Raw genomic sequence first — 17,826 nt, 5'->3', positions numbered from 1 at the left:
ACAACTGAACTCTGAACTATATTATTCAATTAACAGGAAATAGTGCTTTCTTTTTTAAAAATATCACTTCATAAACTAACCCATAAAATTATTTTTAAGGAGTAAGCTTTCTTGGATCACTTTTAGCATGTAGAATAATTATAAAATTATAATTATCAAAGGCTTTTAAAGGATAAAACTTAAGAGCGATAAAGTACATTTCTTTTAAGTAACAGTTGTTTAATTTGTGTTTATTGAATTAATATATGCTTATAGATCAAAGCAATTTTGGATTTTATATTTCTAGCATTGAAAGACTTTAATCTTGAATAAATGAAAATTATAATAAAAATGCACATAATAGATTAATTTCTAACCTTGGATAAATTAAAATTATACAAATAACTAAATTCTAGATATTTATTATTAAAATAAAAAATTCAAATTAGGTTATTGCCTAAAGTTCCTTTCATGCTTTAGGTTAATCATTTAATTAAATGTTATTATCTTTCTGAAGCAGAAAGTATTCTTCTAAGTACTGCTCCAAAGGCTTGTTTAACCTGCTTATTCCTTAGTGTATAAATGAATGGGTTTAACAAAGGGGCCACTGAAGTGTTGAGCACAGCTATTCCTTTGCTCAAAGCAACTCTTTCATTTGCTGATGGCTTTATGTAGATAAATATGCAACTCCCATAAGTGAGGGAAACAACAATCATGTGAGAAGAGCAAGTGGAAAAGGCCTTTTTCTTTTGCTGAGCCGAAGGGAATTTGATAATCGTCTTGACAATGTGAGCGTAAGAAAGGATTACTACTACTAATGTGACAATGAGTGTCATAAGAGCGAAGATGAAGGCAATTAGTTCTAGTAAATGTGTATCTGTGCAAGAAAGTTGTAGGACAGGAGAAACATCACAAAGGAAATGGTCAATGACATTTGAAGCACAGAAATCTAAGTCAAGGCCAATAATCAGTGGCGGGAAAATCACTAAGAATCCAGTTACCCAAGAACCCAGGACAAGCTGATGGCAAACTTTGCTGCTCATGATGGATGTATAGTGCAAGGGCTTGCAGATGGCAATATAGCGGTCATAAGACATGGTAGCCAAGAAGAAAAACTCTGTGGCCCCCAAGAATATGTAAAAGAACAATTGACATACACAGGCATTATAGGAAATTGTCTTTTTCTTGGTCGCAATGCTGATTAAGAATCTGGGAATGCAGGTAGTTGTGAATAAAATTTCCAATAAAGAGAAATTACGGAGGAAAAAATACATTGGTGTCTTGAGGTGAGGATCTAGTAGAGTGAGGGCAATGATGGTTAAGTTCCCTAGCATACTCAGCAAGTAATTTAGTAAAAGAGATAAAAAAATTACAATCTGTAACTGAGAATTATCTGTCAGTCCAAGAAGGATAAACTCTATCTGTCCTGTATGGTTCTTCATTTCTCTTTGTGATCTCGCTCAGGTTCTAGAAATAAAAAGACACAAAAATTAAAATCCACATGAGTAGGTGTATATCCAGTAAACAATAAACTATGGGATCCATATTCCTAAACATAGCCCTTTCAAATGTAATATTCATGGATATTAGAGATATGTTGGTAACTATATGACAACAATTCTCTTGTAAGACTTTAAAGGTAATAGAGAATTCAACTCACTATTGGAAATTAATCGGAGCAAGTAAGAGCTTAGTTTTTCTGATCTTTCAATTTAAACTTTGAGTTAATTGTAACTATTTATCAATGGTCTATTAAATTAATAAACAGCTTTGCATTGGGAATAAAAAATAATTCACTAAATACCAGGTTATTTATTTATCTAAGGACAATTATGCAAGTATAATGATTTTAAATCTATAGCTTACTTAGTAACTTTTAAATTTCACACTATAGTATAAGTCTTGTTACTTCTCTCAGCTTTTCTTTGAATTACAGACAACATAGTAGAGGAATACAATCAAGATATCTAAGTTTAAATGACAAACAGTAAATAATAGTTCAATATAAAATATTGAAAGATCTGATTAAATAATCACAACCCAATTTACCAAAAATGCAAAACATCAAATAATTGTTTTGAACATCAAAATTTTGTCATTTGTAATCAAGATCATAAAAATAAAACAGGAAATCGAAAATGTATTACCTTTTCCTGTGGTCTCTACCCACCTATAGGTTCTTGGTTTGAAACCTAATTTCCCCATGTAATGTTGTGAGACTAAGACACAAATTGGCAATATCTCTTTATGACTTTTATTTTCAGGCATCTCCAGCAACTACTTATTTTCCAATAAGTGACTCTTAACCAAAAGAAGAGTTGGTATAGAAAGTATGTATTACTTGAATGAGACTACAACATTCAGATAGCATTTTTCATTTGCAAGTGTATGTTCTCAGTGTATCCCACTGCCAATGGTGAAAGAGCAGCAGCAAATGAATTTAGTCAGATTATTGTAGAAGAATAAATAGAATGTAATAAACATTATACTGTTAGTACAACATGCTTATTAGAATTTTAAAATTGATATCAGAGATCTCTTCAAATTTTTATTCTATCGTTGAGCATTTTATACTGGGAAAATTAACTTATCTCAGTTTATATTCCCACCAGCAATGGATGAATGATTCTCTTACTCCATATTCTTGCCAGCGTGAGCTGTCATTTGTTTTATTGGTCTTGAGCATTTTGAAGGATGTAATATGTTTTTGTTTTGCATTTTCCTGATGGCTAAAAATGTTGAATATTTCTTTTAGTGTTTCTCAGGCATTTGCGTCCTTTTTTGAGAATTCTCTGGTTAGATCTGTACCCCATTTTTAAAATTAGGTTATTTGTTTTTATGATATGTATTTTCTGAGTTCTTTATGCTTGTTGGATATATCCTTCTATCATATATAATTTTTAAAAATCTTTTCCCATTCTATAGGCTGACCTAAAAATGACCATGTCCTTATAAGTACATAAACTTCAGTTTCATGAGATCCCATATATTAATTGTTGATCTTAGTGCCTGTTCTAGTGGTGTTCTGTTCAGAAGTCTTTTCCCATGCCAGTGATTTCAGGCTACCTCCCACATTCTCTTTTGTTACATTCAGTGTATCTGGTTTTTATTTCAAGGTCTTTGATCCATTTGAAGCTGAGCTTTGTGCAGGGTGGTATACATAGATTTATTTGCATTCATCAATATGCAGACATCTACTTTGTCCAGCACTATTTTTTGAAGATGCTATAATTTTTCCAGTGAGTATTTCTGGCTTCTTTTTTTTTTAAAGCAAAAAACAAAACAAAAACAAACAAACAAACAAAAAACCCAGCTATCTGTAAGTGTATGGATTTATGTCTGGATCTTAAACTTGATTTCATTGATCTGTTTTTTTGGCCAATACCAGCCTGTTTTTATCACTACAGCTCTGTAGTAGAACTTGAAATCAGAGATGGTGATACCTCCAGCAGTTCTTTTATTATTCAGGATTGTTTTAGCTGTCTGTTTTTTTTTGTGTTTCTAGGACATATGTATTTATTAAAACTTAAGTAGCCAGTTTGAATAAAAAATTACTGGGTCCAGTGTGATGGTTTGGGGAAGAATATAAAATGCTGGCCCCACAATCTGCTGACCCTTTGTGTGAGCCAGGGAACCAAAGGAAGACGTAGAAAAGTGACTCTCCAAAGTCTCTGACCATATATAGAGCATATGCTCCTGCACGTACACTCATGTCAGACACACATACCTCCCCCCACATACAAGTAACAATAATAACAAAATATTTGAAGAGCTCAAGGAGTAAACTACAAGAGTAGGAAGAACATAAGAACAATGAAAACTAAGAGTTGTTCAAAACGTATTTTCTAACTTCAATAAATTGGAATCAAAGGACTTATTAATCATAATATGAAGTGTTCTCTAAGAATAAATAATTTTCCTTTTAAAATTACTTATCCCGGATAATTAATTGATAGACGAATCTATTACTTTTTGCAGATTTGGTTTGGCCTTTAGAATGAACTGTTATATATAACAGGAAACAATTATAACAGGACAGTTCAAAAAGTTTAAATGCATATATTAATAAAAAATATTTTTTTAATTAATAGGGTAAAATTATTTGTTTCAGAAAACAACAAACACTTAAATGTCAAGGTTATGTATAGGTTAAATGCCATGACCTTAAGTAAAAGATAAAATATAATCATAATATTTAATGCTAAGCAATTCTTTAAATAGTTTTAAAAATAACTTTATTATTTAGTTTAATGTAAGAACATCAATTAATTAAAAATATCCAACAGTATTTTAGGTGCAGAATTCAAAAGAACTTTGTATAAATTATATCTTTTCTAAATGTCTGAAAATTTTATGTGCCCAAAATATCCAAAATGCCTACAAAAATGGTAACACTCAAAAGTGAAATTCCTAACAGTAGCATTTAATCTATACTTCAATTATATTATGAGAGGGAGTCCAGTCAATTTTAGAAATATTTTATCCAAGAAAAAGACCAAATAAATCTTTTATTGCCCTCATATTTTCACACTGGAAAGAAACAACTGTGAGTTTACCGACTGATCTATCTAGTCATGCTTTCAGCTAAAATTAAGGTCTATCTCATTTTTATTCTATCTCGATTAAGCCTTGGGTATTAATTTGTATAATTACTAAATTATTTCTAAGAAAACTTGAACATAACCCAGTGAGGGAAATTCGAAATATACTTTGACTTTTTGAAACTAAAATATTTAGTTATATTACTGATCTTTTATTATGTTTTGCCAATCAAAACCTTTTTCTGTTTTAGGAATTTTTTGTTATTGTATTGCTGAATACAGAACATTTTTCTTATATTTTAAAATTTTTAATTATAACATAATTACATTGTTGCCCCCTTCAACTTTTTCCCTTCAGCCCTTTTCATATACTTCCCCTAGTCCCTCTAAAATTTGTGGTCCTTTTTCTTTTGATTGTTTTTGAAAATTGCCAAGTAGGGAAGAAGCAATCAGTAGTCCTATCCAACTTTGATGTCTATGAACCCCAACAATGACCAGCCCTGCAATATAGTACTTTGGTAGAAGAAATAGTAGTATTCATATCTTAGGGGTAATCAACAGCTCTGTAATTGGACTTAATATCCACTCAACAGGAAGGAAATCATGCCTGGTACTGGAAACCTAGCCAATCACCAAGGGGTAGTGAGGTCATGGATCTTAGAGGAGAGCCTACCACAGTCAATTTGCTAGACCTACATTATTACTAACTGCCTTGTGAATGTTATCCTTACACCCACAGATAAGTGTAGCTCTCAAAATCATCAAAGAAACTTCTATTTGCAGTGGATAGAGACCATCACAGAAAACCACACGTGGTCAAAATACAGAGAACATGGGGTGTCCAGCCACCAATGAATACAACACAACACAACTCTTACACCTAAGGCTCAGGTAGGGAAATTCTCAGAATAGGGGCAAATAAATTACAAGAGCCAGAGACCAGGAAGCCTGCTTGTGTCTTATAGAAATTACAGGGAAGATACATCCAAAATAGAGTTTTAAAAATGGATTTAGATCATTACCTCATTCCTTGACCCGGTCTTCACTTGGTACTTTTCTCTTTGCAAATATATCCATCTTCTTTCTCAGCAAAACACATTTAGCATTTCTGCAATCAAACGTGAGTATCCAACTATTTTCAAACCCAGGAAGCAGATATTTGTTTTTCAACAACTGAAATTTGGCAATTAGAAATTATCAGTAAGTTATGCTTGCCCAAATATACATTGTTCACAATCAACATTTCCAAAGGACTTTTTAAAAAAAAACTTAACAATGTAACTAAAAGATGTATATTTGATGTTCTTGGAAAACATAACTTCTATCCTTTCATGTTTGAATGACTTCTAACACTGCCTAGCTTTTCTTTAAGTTAGCTAACAGGAGTAGCACAATTTTCTCCACAATTCTCCAGTGTGATTTCTGGTTTAAAATGCAAAACTAGAAATTTTAATGCAAGTACATGAAGCAGACTTTTCCCTTCATTTCACGAGTTGTAACATAGGTGAGGAATTATTAGTGCTTTATAAAATGAAAAAGAAAAAAAAACAAAGTTTCACGACTGGATCATTTCCATTTTATGTAAGTTCATTTTGTATATAATTATTCTTTAAAATCTTGAACAGTATGCTTCATTCTTTGGAAATTCCATGCATTTATACAATGTCTATTGATCATATTCATTCATCACTGCCCTCTATCTCTCTTTGGTATCCCTCCCCTTCTCCCCTCCAAGCTCATGTTGTCTTTTTATTTTGTTTTGTTATGACTAAATTATGCTGAAATGTTTTAAAGGAAACTAATTTTACTATTTAACTTACCATTAAAGAACATGTTAGCATCATCTTTTCTTGAGTATATAAGCAAACATACTTAAAGGAAAATATACTCATTAAAAACAATATTTAATCTTGTGGACAGGAAGATTAGCATAAAAAATCTTTCAGGTTAATTAAAAACAGACTGTTAAGATGTGAATTTTTAAATCAGTGATATTTATTTGCAATCACGTCTCTAAGCATCTCAGCTCATGCCTTAGATAACAAGGATTTCTTTTAAACCATTTTTAAAATACCAGATAATTCATGAGATAATACATATATCGTTAACTAATCCAACCATACACAATTTCCTAAAATTTATGATAGCTGAAATTATCTGCTAGAAATTAGCTAATACCAGGCTCTAATTATTTAAACACTACAAAGACCTCTCTAAAGGAAATCTAAGGGGATGGTGTCCCCAAGGAAAAGAACAAACAATTTAAAAACATGCAAAGCAACTTAAAAACTCCTATAGGGTTTTCATATTTATCACTGAATTAAAACAAGTTTATTAGATGGAGGTTGTGACCTACTTGGGAACTGAGTTAGGAAGATGACAAGTTCAACTCAGATTATTTATATAGTGAGAACTTATCTTGAAAGTACAGCTCTACTTAAGATGCTGAGGCAGGAGGATTGTCAAAACTAACAGGCAGGCCTAGGTTATACAGTGATTACTAGACCATCAAGGACTATCATAGTATAATTTCCATCCAAAAATTTCATTTTTACAAATATAATGATATAAAGTACCATAATGTTTGTTACATTAAAAATAATCACTTTGGGGACTGGGGTTGGCACAGTGGGTAATGTGTTTGCTATGTAAACATCAAATCATGACTTTGGATCCCCAAAACCAACATAAAAGCTGAATAGTGTGTCTGTAACCTAGGGATGCTGTTCCTGGGATCTCACTCACTGGTCAGCCAGCCAAGCACGAGCAGGGAGCTTCAGGCTCGATAAGAGATTATATTTCACAGTTTAGGCCAAGTCATCAAGGAAAGCCATCCTGATGTTAGACTCTGGCCTCTGTACATGCCTGTATGGGCACACGCATGTGAATTGAATACACATACATCACTCCCCACCACACACACTGAAATGAAAAAAATTAAAAATTCATTTCAAGACCATCATAGAGACACTGTGGCAAGTGTTAAATAATATTGTATCACATGAAGATTGTTTCTTTGGAGATGATTACTTTGTGGGTCTGTGTTTGTATTCCCAGTGTGTTGATCTATCACTAAGGCAACTGCAGCTGAGTAAATTATAGAAATATTTCTCCTATTTGCTTTCTCAAAAGCTATAATACTCTATATAAATGAGTCAAAGGAAACTATGCACGAAATTGTGATTTAGGAATGAATATTGGAATCATTTTTGTATTTTATTTATTTATTTTATTGCATGGGCACCACAGCATGCATGTGGAGGTCAGAGGACAACTTATAGGAATAGTGTGGAGCTTTTATCTACTGGGCCATCTTGCCAGTCCTTAATTTTGGGATATTTTCTTCAATGATCTATGGACACCTAAATTTAGACTTTGTTCAGTATTATTAATTGTTATAATGTCTAGCACTTGTATACTCATTTTTGTTAGTCATCATAATAGAAAAAGGAGGTATAATTATAAACATTTTTGGATTTTGAAAATTTAAAGAAATTGTTGTATATACTCACGGAAGAATCTAGAAGTCATGGAAAAAAGTTATAAGGAGATCTGGGATTTAAGATGTACCTTGGTAAGCCTTATATCATAATTACAATATAGCAAGTGGACAAATTGGTGATTGATGGATAACATATAAGCAGATAGATGATATTTGAAAATATAAAATAAGAGATATTGGATACTAGGGAGATGGTACAGTAAATTAAGAGTCCTTGCCATACAAGTATGAAGACCCGAGTTGAAGTTTCCAGAACCCATAAAAATAGCTGGATGTCACCACATGTGCTTGTGACCTCAGCCCTATGGGGGGCATGGAGACAGGAGGCTCCTGGGGGCCTGCTAACCACCAGCCTTTAGATAAGTAAGAGACCCTGTCTTAAGGACAAGGATAGAGCAGGACACTGATATCCTTGTGCATACAGGACACACACACACACACACACACACACACACACACACACAGAGAGAGAGAGAGAGAGAGAGAGAGAGAGAGAGAGAGAGAGAGAGAGAGAGAGAGAGATGTGTAAGCAATATTTTATTTAAAAAAAAAAAGAAAAAGAAGCTGAGAAATGATACCTGGTATACAATTTTAACAATATTTTTTAACATAATACATACATATGTGATTGGAAGAGTGACACTTTTATACTATATTGGCACAAACTCATGGAAATTTAAAATTAAAAATTTGAAACATGGTTTCTTTTTAAGAATTTTTTTACATTATAATTACATAATTTCCCCTTTCCTTTTCAAATCCCTCCCAATCCTCCTATGTACCCCACCTTATTCTCTTTCAAATTAATTGCTTCTTCTTACTTAATTATTGATGTATATATTAACATTTAAATATTGTTTATATTTAATAATATTAAACACACACACACACACACACACACACACACACACACACACACACACTCTTCCCTGGGAAGACTATTTCCCTGCATACTCAGTATGACTGTGGCTCCTTGTCCAGGGTTGAGGCTTTGTGGCCTCTCCCTTGCTAATCAGCATGTGTATTGCTGTACCCCTTGTTCAGGTGGCCATTATGGTGAAACTCAATGGATGTAGCTTCTCTGGCATTTCTAGGAAACACAATCTCACAACAAACTTTCTCTTCCTCTAGTTCTTACAACCTTTCTGCCTCCTCTTCCACAACAGTCTCTGAGTTTTAGGTGCAGTTGTGTCATGGGTATATATCAGTTGGGAATAGGTTTGCACAACTCTGAATTTTGATCAGTTGTGGTTTTCTGTAACAGTCTCTGTCTTTTGTAGACAGAAGTTTCCTTGATGAGGAGGGAGAACTACTACTTATCTGTAGGTATAAGGATAATTATTTAGAATGTAGTGAGGAATTATGCTGGTTTAGTAAAGTAGTGTTTGAAGGTTCTCCTCCTGGATCCATGACTTCACTAGCCCTTGACAGATTTCTTGGTTTTCAGTACCAGGCACAGTTTTTCTTTTTGTTGAGTGGGGCCCTAAGTCCAGTCAGTGAACTGTGGATTATCACCAAGGTATGTATGCTGCTAGTTCACCCTTAGGGCTATTGTGCCATTGCTGGTTGTTGCTGTGGCTCATAGGTATCACAGTTTGCTTGGACTGTTGGCTACGTTCCTCCTTTGGAAGCTTGCATGGTCCTTGCAAGCTCCATACTAGTCCTTGGAGAGGAGGCTTTCAAACCAGTTTCAGCTCAGGGGTCTCTTGGTATTTTGTCTGAAGTGCATTGTGTCTTTTTTTTTTCTTTATTAAGAATTTTTTTATTCATTTTATGTACCAACCACAGATTCCCTTGCATCCTTCTTCCCACTCCCCTCACCCTTCTCCTCTCTCCCCTCCTCCAAAAGGGTAAGGCCTCCCAAGGGAATCAGCAAAGCCTGGTACACTCAGTTGAGGCAGGTCCAAGCCACTCCCCGCTGCATCAAGGTTGTATAAGGTCCTCCCATAAGTAAAGGGCTCAAAAAAGCCAGCTCATGCACCAGGGATAGATCCTGATCCCACTGCCAGGGGCCCATTAAACAGACCAAACTACACAACTGTCTTGTTTATGCCAAGGACCTAGTCCAGTCCTATGTAGGCTCCATAGCTGTTGGTCTAAAGTTCATGAGTTCCTACTAGCTTGGTTCGGTTGTCTCTGTATATTTCCCCATCATGATCTTGATGCCCCTAGCTCATAGAATTCCTCTTTCCTCTCTTCAACTGGACTCCTGGTGCTTGGCTGTGTCTTTAGCCATAGGGACATACTTTTCACCTATGGAAAGTAAGAGCAACAGCAATATCTACTACTGTTTGGGAGTTTCTTGGACATCCTGACAGAGGGCTTCTCAGGCTTGCTGTTGAGTTTTTCTTAGATCATCTGTGGCTCTTGAGGGAGCACTGTCATCTCAGATGAATATATTTTATTTAAACTGTATGTGTATATGTATGGACAAACATGTGTCTGTTAAAAGTATTTTTAGGTAGAAAGTTAATAGTATTCCCCCACAGCACAACAGGAATTAGTAAACATTAATCATTAATGATGCTCAATATTGATTGTCTCAATTCCCCAATAAAATGCACACATTAGATTAGAAAACAGTGTCCACCTTTCTATTGCACCTAAGAAACAGTTCATCATCAAGGACAGACATCACTTTAGAGTAAAATGATGAAAAAAGTTATACTAAGCAAATGAAACCAAGAAGCAAGTAGATGTAGCTATCATATATATGTCTGACAAAACAAACTACAAACCAAAACTAATCAGGGGAGATAGGAAATATCACTACATATCATTAACAGAACAATCCACTGAAAAGATAAACTGTTATGCTCCAAATCCAAGGGCACCCAAGCTAACAAAAGAAACACTTATACAGCTAAAATCATGTATTGACTCTCATTCAGAGACAGTGGCTGATTTCAAAACCTCACTCTTGACAATAAACAGATTATTTAGATGCAACTAAACAGAAATTTTGGAGTTAAATAATTTTATGAATAAAATGGACCTAGCAGACATGAATGGAACATTCTACACAAACACTGAAGAGTATACTTTCTTCTCATACACTCATTGAAATTTCTCCAGTGACAAAGACTAGAAGCTCAGCAGACTTACTTGCCATCTTGTCCTAAGTGTCCTTCTTGCTCCCCAGTCTGTGTGCTGACTGAGTGGATACCTCCTCAATAAACAAATAAAATATGCAATAATGTAATAAAACTTTAAAATAGAACAGAATTATTACTTGACCTATTAAAATGTTTGCATTAAGTTATTTACAAACAAACGTCCATATGTAAGCATATACATCTATACAAAATATAAAATGAAATGCGTATTTTTTAAGAAAGACTTTAGATTCTTTATTTCCTTGAATTGATATATACTTCTTAATGAGCTTAAACGTGGGTTAATGTTAACTGGAGATAACTTTAAAATATTGTTTGGCAATCCATAGATGGCTCAGTGAATGCAGGCACTTGCTGCCAAGCCTGACAACCACAGTTTGACCCTTAAGAACTTTGTAGTGGAAGGATAAAACTAACTACCATAGGTCTGGTCTCCATTGTTGGACACTGTTGAACGTACACACACACACACACACACACACACACACACACACACACAAACACACACATACCACAAATAAATATAATATAAAATTTAAGATATTGTAGAATTATTATTTGATATAGTAAAAATATTGAAGCTACATTTCCACTGAGATATTTACAAATAAATTTTTATGCTGAGAAGAATCCTACCTTTTAATTGTAAAAGAAATGAAATGCATATTTTTATTTACAGATAGGATCTTCCTATGTAGCCCAGATTCAGCTCAGACTTGTGAGGTAAATGTGCCTTAGCATCCCAAGTGCAAGGATTGTAGTTGTGTGCCAACATTCTAGCCAAGTGATATATTTTGAGAGAAAGCATCAATATTACGACATATTATTTAGAATAACAGAATATAACTCTTAGAAACCTAGATACATTAATTCTGGAAAATCAATATGATGAGTTAGCAAAACAGTTGTGTTATACATACTTAGAATGGGAATTGTTAACTGTAATTTATGTTTGCAAAAAAAACAGATTGAAAATTATTAATTTTGTGAATTTAAAGTGACTTTTCTGGGATGGTGGCATGACTTCCTGAAAAGTAAAGGTTTGAGGGTAATGTAGAAGGTTCGCTGGCTATTTTGGAATGACAATGGTCTTAAGAAAAGTGGTATTTGAAATGTGTACCTACAGGTATAATAACAGCTTATTGTTGCAAAAACCTATTTCAGATGAATAACTCCATGATAGCTAACAGAGCAGTTTAGCTTGAAGAATGTATGTTAACTAAATGGTTCTTCACTAATACACGACAATCAAACAGTCTGTTGAGATCATGGGTGTTATTTTTCAGGTGTTGGTTTCTGACTGTTACAAATTTGGATTATATATATATATATATATGTGCGTATAATACATATAAATATAAATATATACATATGAACATTTTACATTTTCTTAAATTAAAATGTTTTACTGAACAAAAGAGTCACAGATTAAAAAACACATGTAAAAATGTCCAGAAGCCAAATATATTTATTAAAGAGTTAATAAAATAAAATAGCTGTGAAAATACTGCTTATTAGCCTTAATTTTAAAAAATTCTGATTAGGATACAGAATTGAATTTCAAGTCTCCAATAAAGTGTGACCTACAACTAAAAAATCTTGATAAAAAGATTTAATCCTTAAAATGCCTTGGTTTCACTGGTGAAATGTATATCAACATACATGGATATTTATATATGTGCCATTCTGTAAATATGCATTAAACATAGGTCTGTTATGTGCAATAGATAAATAATTTCAGCAGATTGCTGTTATGTACTTGTGCAAGGGATGGCAGGAGGGAGGGCAGGAGGAAGGAGGGCAGGGGAATCCGTGGCTGATATGTAAAATTAAATTAAATTATAAAATAAAAATACATATATCATATATATGTAAAATAAAAATAAAATAGACTATGAACATGAGAGTAGGAAGAGAAATGGGAGGGTATGGATGGAAGAAATGGAAAGGGGTGAGTGTTATAATTCTATTTTAGTTAAAATGAATAAAACTAATAAATACATTGAGTTAACATTGTTCTTTTTTACATTTAAAAAAATTTTGAAACTATAATACAGTCACATCATTTCCCCCTTTTCATTCCTCTCATACCTTCCCATATAACTCCCTTGATCTCTTTCAAAGCTTTGGCCTCTAATTCTTTATATATACATACATACATACACATATGTACATATACATATATATACACACATACATATCATATATACATATATATATTCCTAAAGGCATAAATATAGCCTGCTCAGTTCATATGTATTTTTTTCTTTTTCTTTTTTTACAGGGTTGATCATTTGGAATTTGCTAACCAATTGGTGTGCTTTTCTTTGTGGAAGACTATTTCTCCAGATCTCAGCATTCCTTAGTTGCCTGTAGTTCTTTGTTTAGTGTTGAGGCATCTATAGGTGTTTTTCTCACTCAGTTCATGTTTAGGCAGTCATGTTGGTCAGACTTCTAAACATCTGTCTTTATAACCACAGGTAGGTGTAATCTCATCCTTTATTAAGGCAACTTATCTTCTCAAAAAGCAGAGACCACTACTGAAAACCACAGTGGATGAAAATCCAGAGTTGTGGAGCCCAGTCCCAGTGGATACATCCATAGCAGAACTGCTGCACCTAAAGCTCAGGGCTTGTTGCAGAAGAGAAGGGAAAAATGATTGTAAGAACCAGAGGAATAGGGTGTTTTCTGTGAGATTGTGTGTTCCAGAAATATAAGCTGCACCCATGATGAGCCAATGGCTGCCTAAGCATTGTTTGTATTTAGTAATCATTCAAAAATACTTTCCAGTTAACTTAAAGAATATCTTACATCAAACAAAGAGAATTTAGATTTCAGAATACAAACTATATATTGCATTTCATTGCTGTTTTAAGGTAAAAAAAAATATAATTATCATATTTCCTCTTAAAAATTTCAAAATCTACTTGTAAAATATAAATGCAACTTCAACTATAAAGAAAATAAATGATTATTTTCCATGGAAAGTTTCAGAACTTCTGAATCCTTTTGTCTATGCCCTGATCATCAGAAGTGATGGGTAAAACTTGGTATAATATTCTCTTAATCTCTCTAAGTAAAATATACATTAAAAATGGTAAAAAGCAAATTAATGTTATTTTACTTTGCTTGTAATGGTCATAAATAGGGAGTAATATAATAACTTTTGTACTATATACTGCATAAAATATAATTTACTTTTGCCGGGCGGTGGTGGCGCACGCCTTTAATCCCAGCACTCGGGAGGCAGAGCCAGGCGGATCTCTGTGAGTTCGAGGCCAGCCTGGGCTACCAAGTGAGTTCCAGGAAAGGCGCAAAGCTACACAGAGAAACCCTGTCTCGAAAAACCAAAAAAAAAAAAATATATATATATATATATATATATATATATATATATATATATATATATATATAATTTACTTTTAAAAAATGTTAACTGGAATTTAAAACTGAATTTTGGTTGGTTATTTTTTGGTGGTGTTTAAGGGATCAAACTCAGGCTTTCTGCATGCTGTGAAGGCATTCTAGTACTTAGTCATACTCCAAGTCGTAACCTGAATTCTAAAAGACTAGAGAGACATTAAAAATATACATAAAGCTTCTACATATCCAAGAGAATGAGTAGTTTAAAAGATCTCTATTGGAAAACATAAAAGAAATTAGCTATTCTATTTCATCAAAGATTTTCATTGAAAAAGTAGCATGAAATGATGTAAGGTGAATAGAAGAACAAAAAGCAAAACAGAAAAATTCTCTTCAAATGCTGCTAATATTTTCTGAGTCTCCTTTCTTCTTCTCCTTCATATAATGAAATAGAACAGTGCCGGTGGCTGTGTCAGAGTTGCAGCAGGTGGCAATTGAAATTCAGGTGTCAGACACTCAAGGAGGGAAAATCCCTGATGGGTGAGTCTCAGATAGTCAAGGCCCCCGAGGCCACAGATTCCAGTATATCTTTTGCTTCTGCTGTGCCTTTACATGTTTGCCACTGCCATCTTTCTCTGGTATCTGGCATGGTGTGAATGGGTATGGGAAGATCCCCACTGCCTGTAATGTAGTGTGTTTATCACATGGATACATCCTGTTCTACTGGGCATTTTTACCTGTGGATTGCTAGGAATTTTCCCTGTGGATTATTGTGAAGTTGATTTCTTCTTAAGCTATACTGTCTAATTGATAATAATAATATTAGTTTAAACAGAGTTTTGATGATTGAAAGTATATACAAGGAGATGCCACACAGCTAGGGCCTACGAGTTTCACCTAAGGAGCTGCATAGATGATAGTTCAGGTTAATGATTAAGGAAAACAGTTGAGTCTCAGGAGCCAGGCTGGCTCAAATTCTTTTCATCTTGATGTTGAAAAATGCATTCACAGGTTTTAGTGTGCATCATAGCTGAAACAAAGCCTTAGGATGACCTCAGGTTAGATTAAGATATTTTGATAATAGCTTTCAGGTTAGGGATCAAAAAACAAAGCAGCCCAGTTATTACTAGCTGACATACTTTCCTTGCGAGAATTGGTTGGTGATCAAAGATGATGATTAATTCCTTATACCCATTTCTACCATCAACCTCCTGATATAAAAAATCAAACAAACAACTATTGATGAGTGGGTATGCAACCTAAGGATTTAAAGTAGAGCTGACTTTTTCATATACAAAGGTTTGGATTTGTGATTCCTTTAAGATTCCTTAGAAGATTACCTTTTAAGATATGTAATAAGGTGATTGGCCCTTTCTTTGTAATTGCAAAATTCAACCTGCCTGCCAGTAAAAGAATACTTTGCTTGCTTATACTGTTAATCTATAAACACGTTGCTTGGGTATGAATGTACACAGGTTCTTGAGATAATTTGTTTTTCAGCTATAATACATAAAATGTTTAATCATGTTAAGGGATATGGAAAACCTGCCTTTTTTAAACTTGTATTTGTTGTAATCATTTACTTGAAAAATAGAATGTAACCACATTGTAATTTTTATATTGCCTGGAAGATTTTGCTGGGGTATATAAGCTGTAAGTGAAAGAATAAAGATAGAATTAGAAAGAGTTAAAACAAACATCAAGAATGGGAGAATTAGGCCGGGCGGTGGGGGCACACACCTTTAATCCAAGCACTGGGAGGCAGAGCCAGGCAAATCTCTGTGAATTTAGGCCAGCCTGGTCTACAGAGTGAGATCCAGAACAAGCACCAAAACAACACAGAGAAACCCTATCATGAACCCCCCCACACCCCCAAAAAAAAGAAAAGAAAAAAAGAATGGGAAAATTAGAAAGAAAACATCAAGAGAGACAGAAGGGACATTTCTGGATAGTGATAAGAAAAGAGATTATAGATTTCTGTGGCCCTCTCCAGCACTTTGCTTCTTCCTATTCTCATGTGATCTTCATTTACCATGGTCTCCTATTCCTTGTTGTCCCTCTCTGTTGTTGATCCAGCTGGGATCTCCCGCTCCCCCAAGCTCTCTTTCCCTCGACCCTTGCCCTTCATTACCCCCACTCATGTCCAGGCTGTTCATGTAGATCTCTTCTATTTCTCTGTCATTGGGCGATCCCCGTGTCTTTCTTGGGGCCCTGTTTTCCAGGTAGTCGCCCTGGTGATGTGAGTAGCAGTCCAGTCATCCTTGTTCCACATCTAGTATCCTCCTATGAGTGAGTACATACCACATTTGTCTTTCTGAGTCTGAGTTACCTCACTCAGGATGATTTTTTTTCTAGATCCATCCATTTGTCTGCAAACCTCATGATGTCATTGTTTTTATCTGCTGAGTAGTATTCCATTGTGTATATGTACCACATTTTGTTTATCTATTCTTCAGTTGAAGGGCATCTAGGTTGTTTCCATGTTCTGGCTATTACAAACAATGCTGATATGAACATAGCTGCTGGCAATGGTCGAGATATAGCCCGAATTGACCTACTCTGGTGATGGGATGGCCAAACACCCTAATTGTCGTGCTAGAAACCCCATCCAACTACTGAGGGATCTGGATGCAGAGATCCATGGCTAGGCTCCGGGTGGATCTCTGGGAGTCCAATTAGCAAGACTGAGGAGGGTTTATATGAGCGAGAATTGTTGAGACCAAGGTTGGATAAAGCACAGACAAATAGCCAAACAAATGGAAACACATGAACTATGAACCAATGGCTGAGGGGTCACCAACTGGATCAGGCCCTCTGAATGGGTGAGACAGTTGATTGGCTTGATCTGTTTGGGAGGCATCCAGGCAGTGGGACCAGGTCCTGTGCTCATTGCATGAGTTGGCTGTTTGAAACCTGCGGCCTATGCAGGATCGCTTGGCTCGGCCTGGGAGGAGGGGACTGGACCTACCTGGACTGAGTCTACCAGGTTGATCTCAGTCCGCGGGGGAGGCTTTGCCCTGGAGGAGGTGGGAATGGGAGGTGGGCTGGGGGGAAGGGGGGGGCCGGAGAGGGGAGAACAAGGGAATCTGTGGCTGATATGTAGAACTGAATTGTATTGCAAAATAAAAATAAAAATAAAAATAAAAGAAAAGAGATTATAGAATCAGAATACAGAAAAATAAATAAGGAAGCCATCAATAGAGTGTGTAAGTGTGTTTTTCCCTTAACCCCCTCAGATAAAAAAGTCTTAGTACTTTTTTTATCTGTGGATTCCTTTCTAGCCCTGCCCTGCTAGAGGCTGGTCCCCCAGGTAAGGATAGAATAG

General features: G+C 34.8%; 1 protein-coding gene across 1 annotated transcript; it reads right to left on the bottom strand.

Annotated features, from left to right (window-relative positions):
- Positions 1–482: 482 nt before the first annotated feature.
- Positions 483–1,427, bottom strand: LOC131894941 (olfactory receptor 6C70-like). Its single transcript, XM_059245310.1, has one exon. The coding sequence runs from the start codon at positions 1,419–1,421 to the stop codon at positions 483–485; it is 939 nt and encodes a 312-aa protein (XP_059101293.1). The 5' UTR covers positions 1,422–1,427.
- Between the last annotated feature and the right edge of the window lie 16,399 nt (positions 1,428–17,826).

This window comes from Peromyscus eremicus, chromosome 18, assembly GCF_949786415.1.
Source record: "Peromyscus eremicus chromosome 18, PerEre_H2_v1, whole genome shotgun sequence".
Classification (NCBI taxonomy): Eukaryota; Metazoa; Chordata; class Mammalia; order Rodentia; family Cricetidae; genus Peromyscus; species Peromyscus eremicus.
Note: the sequence above shows the minus strand (reverse complement) of the source record. Positions and strands in the feature narration are given on the sequence as shown.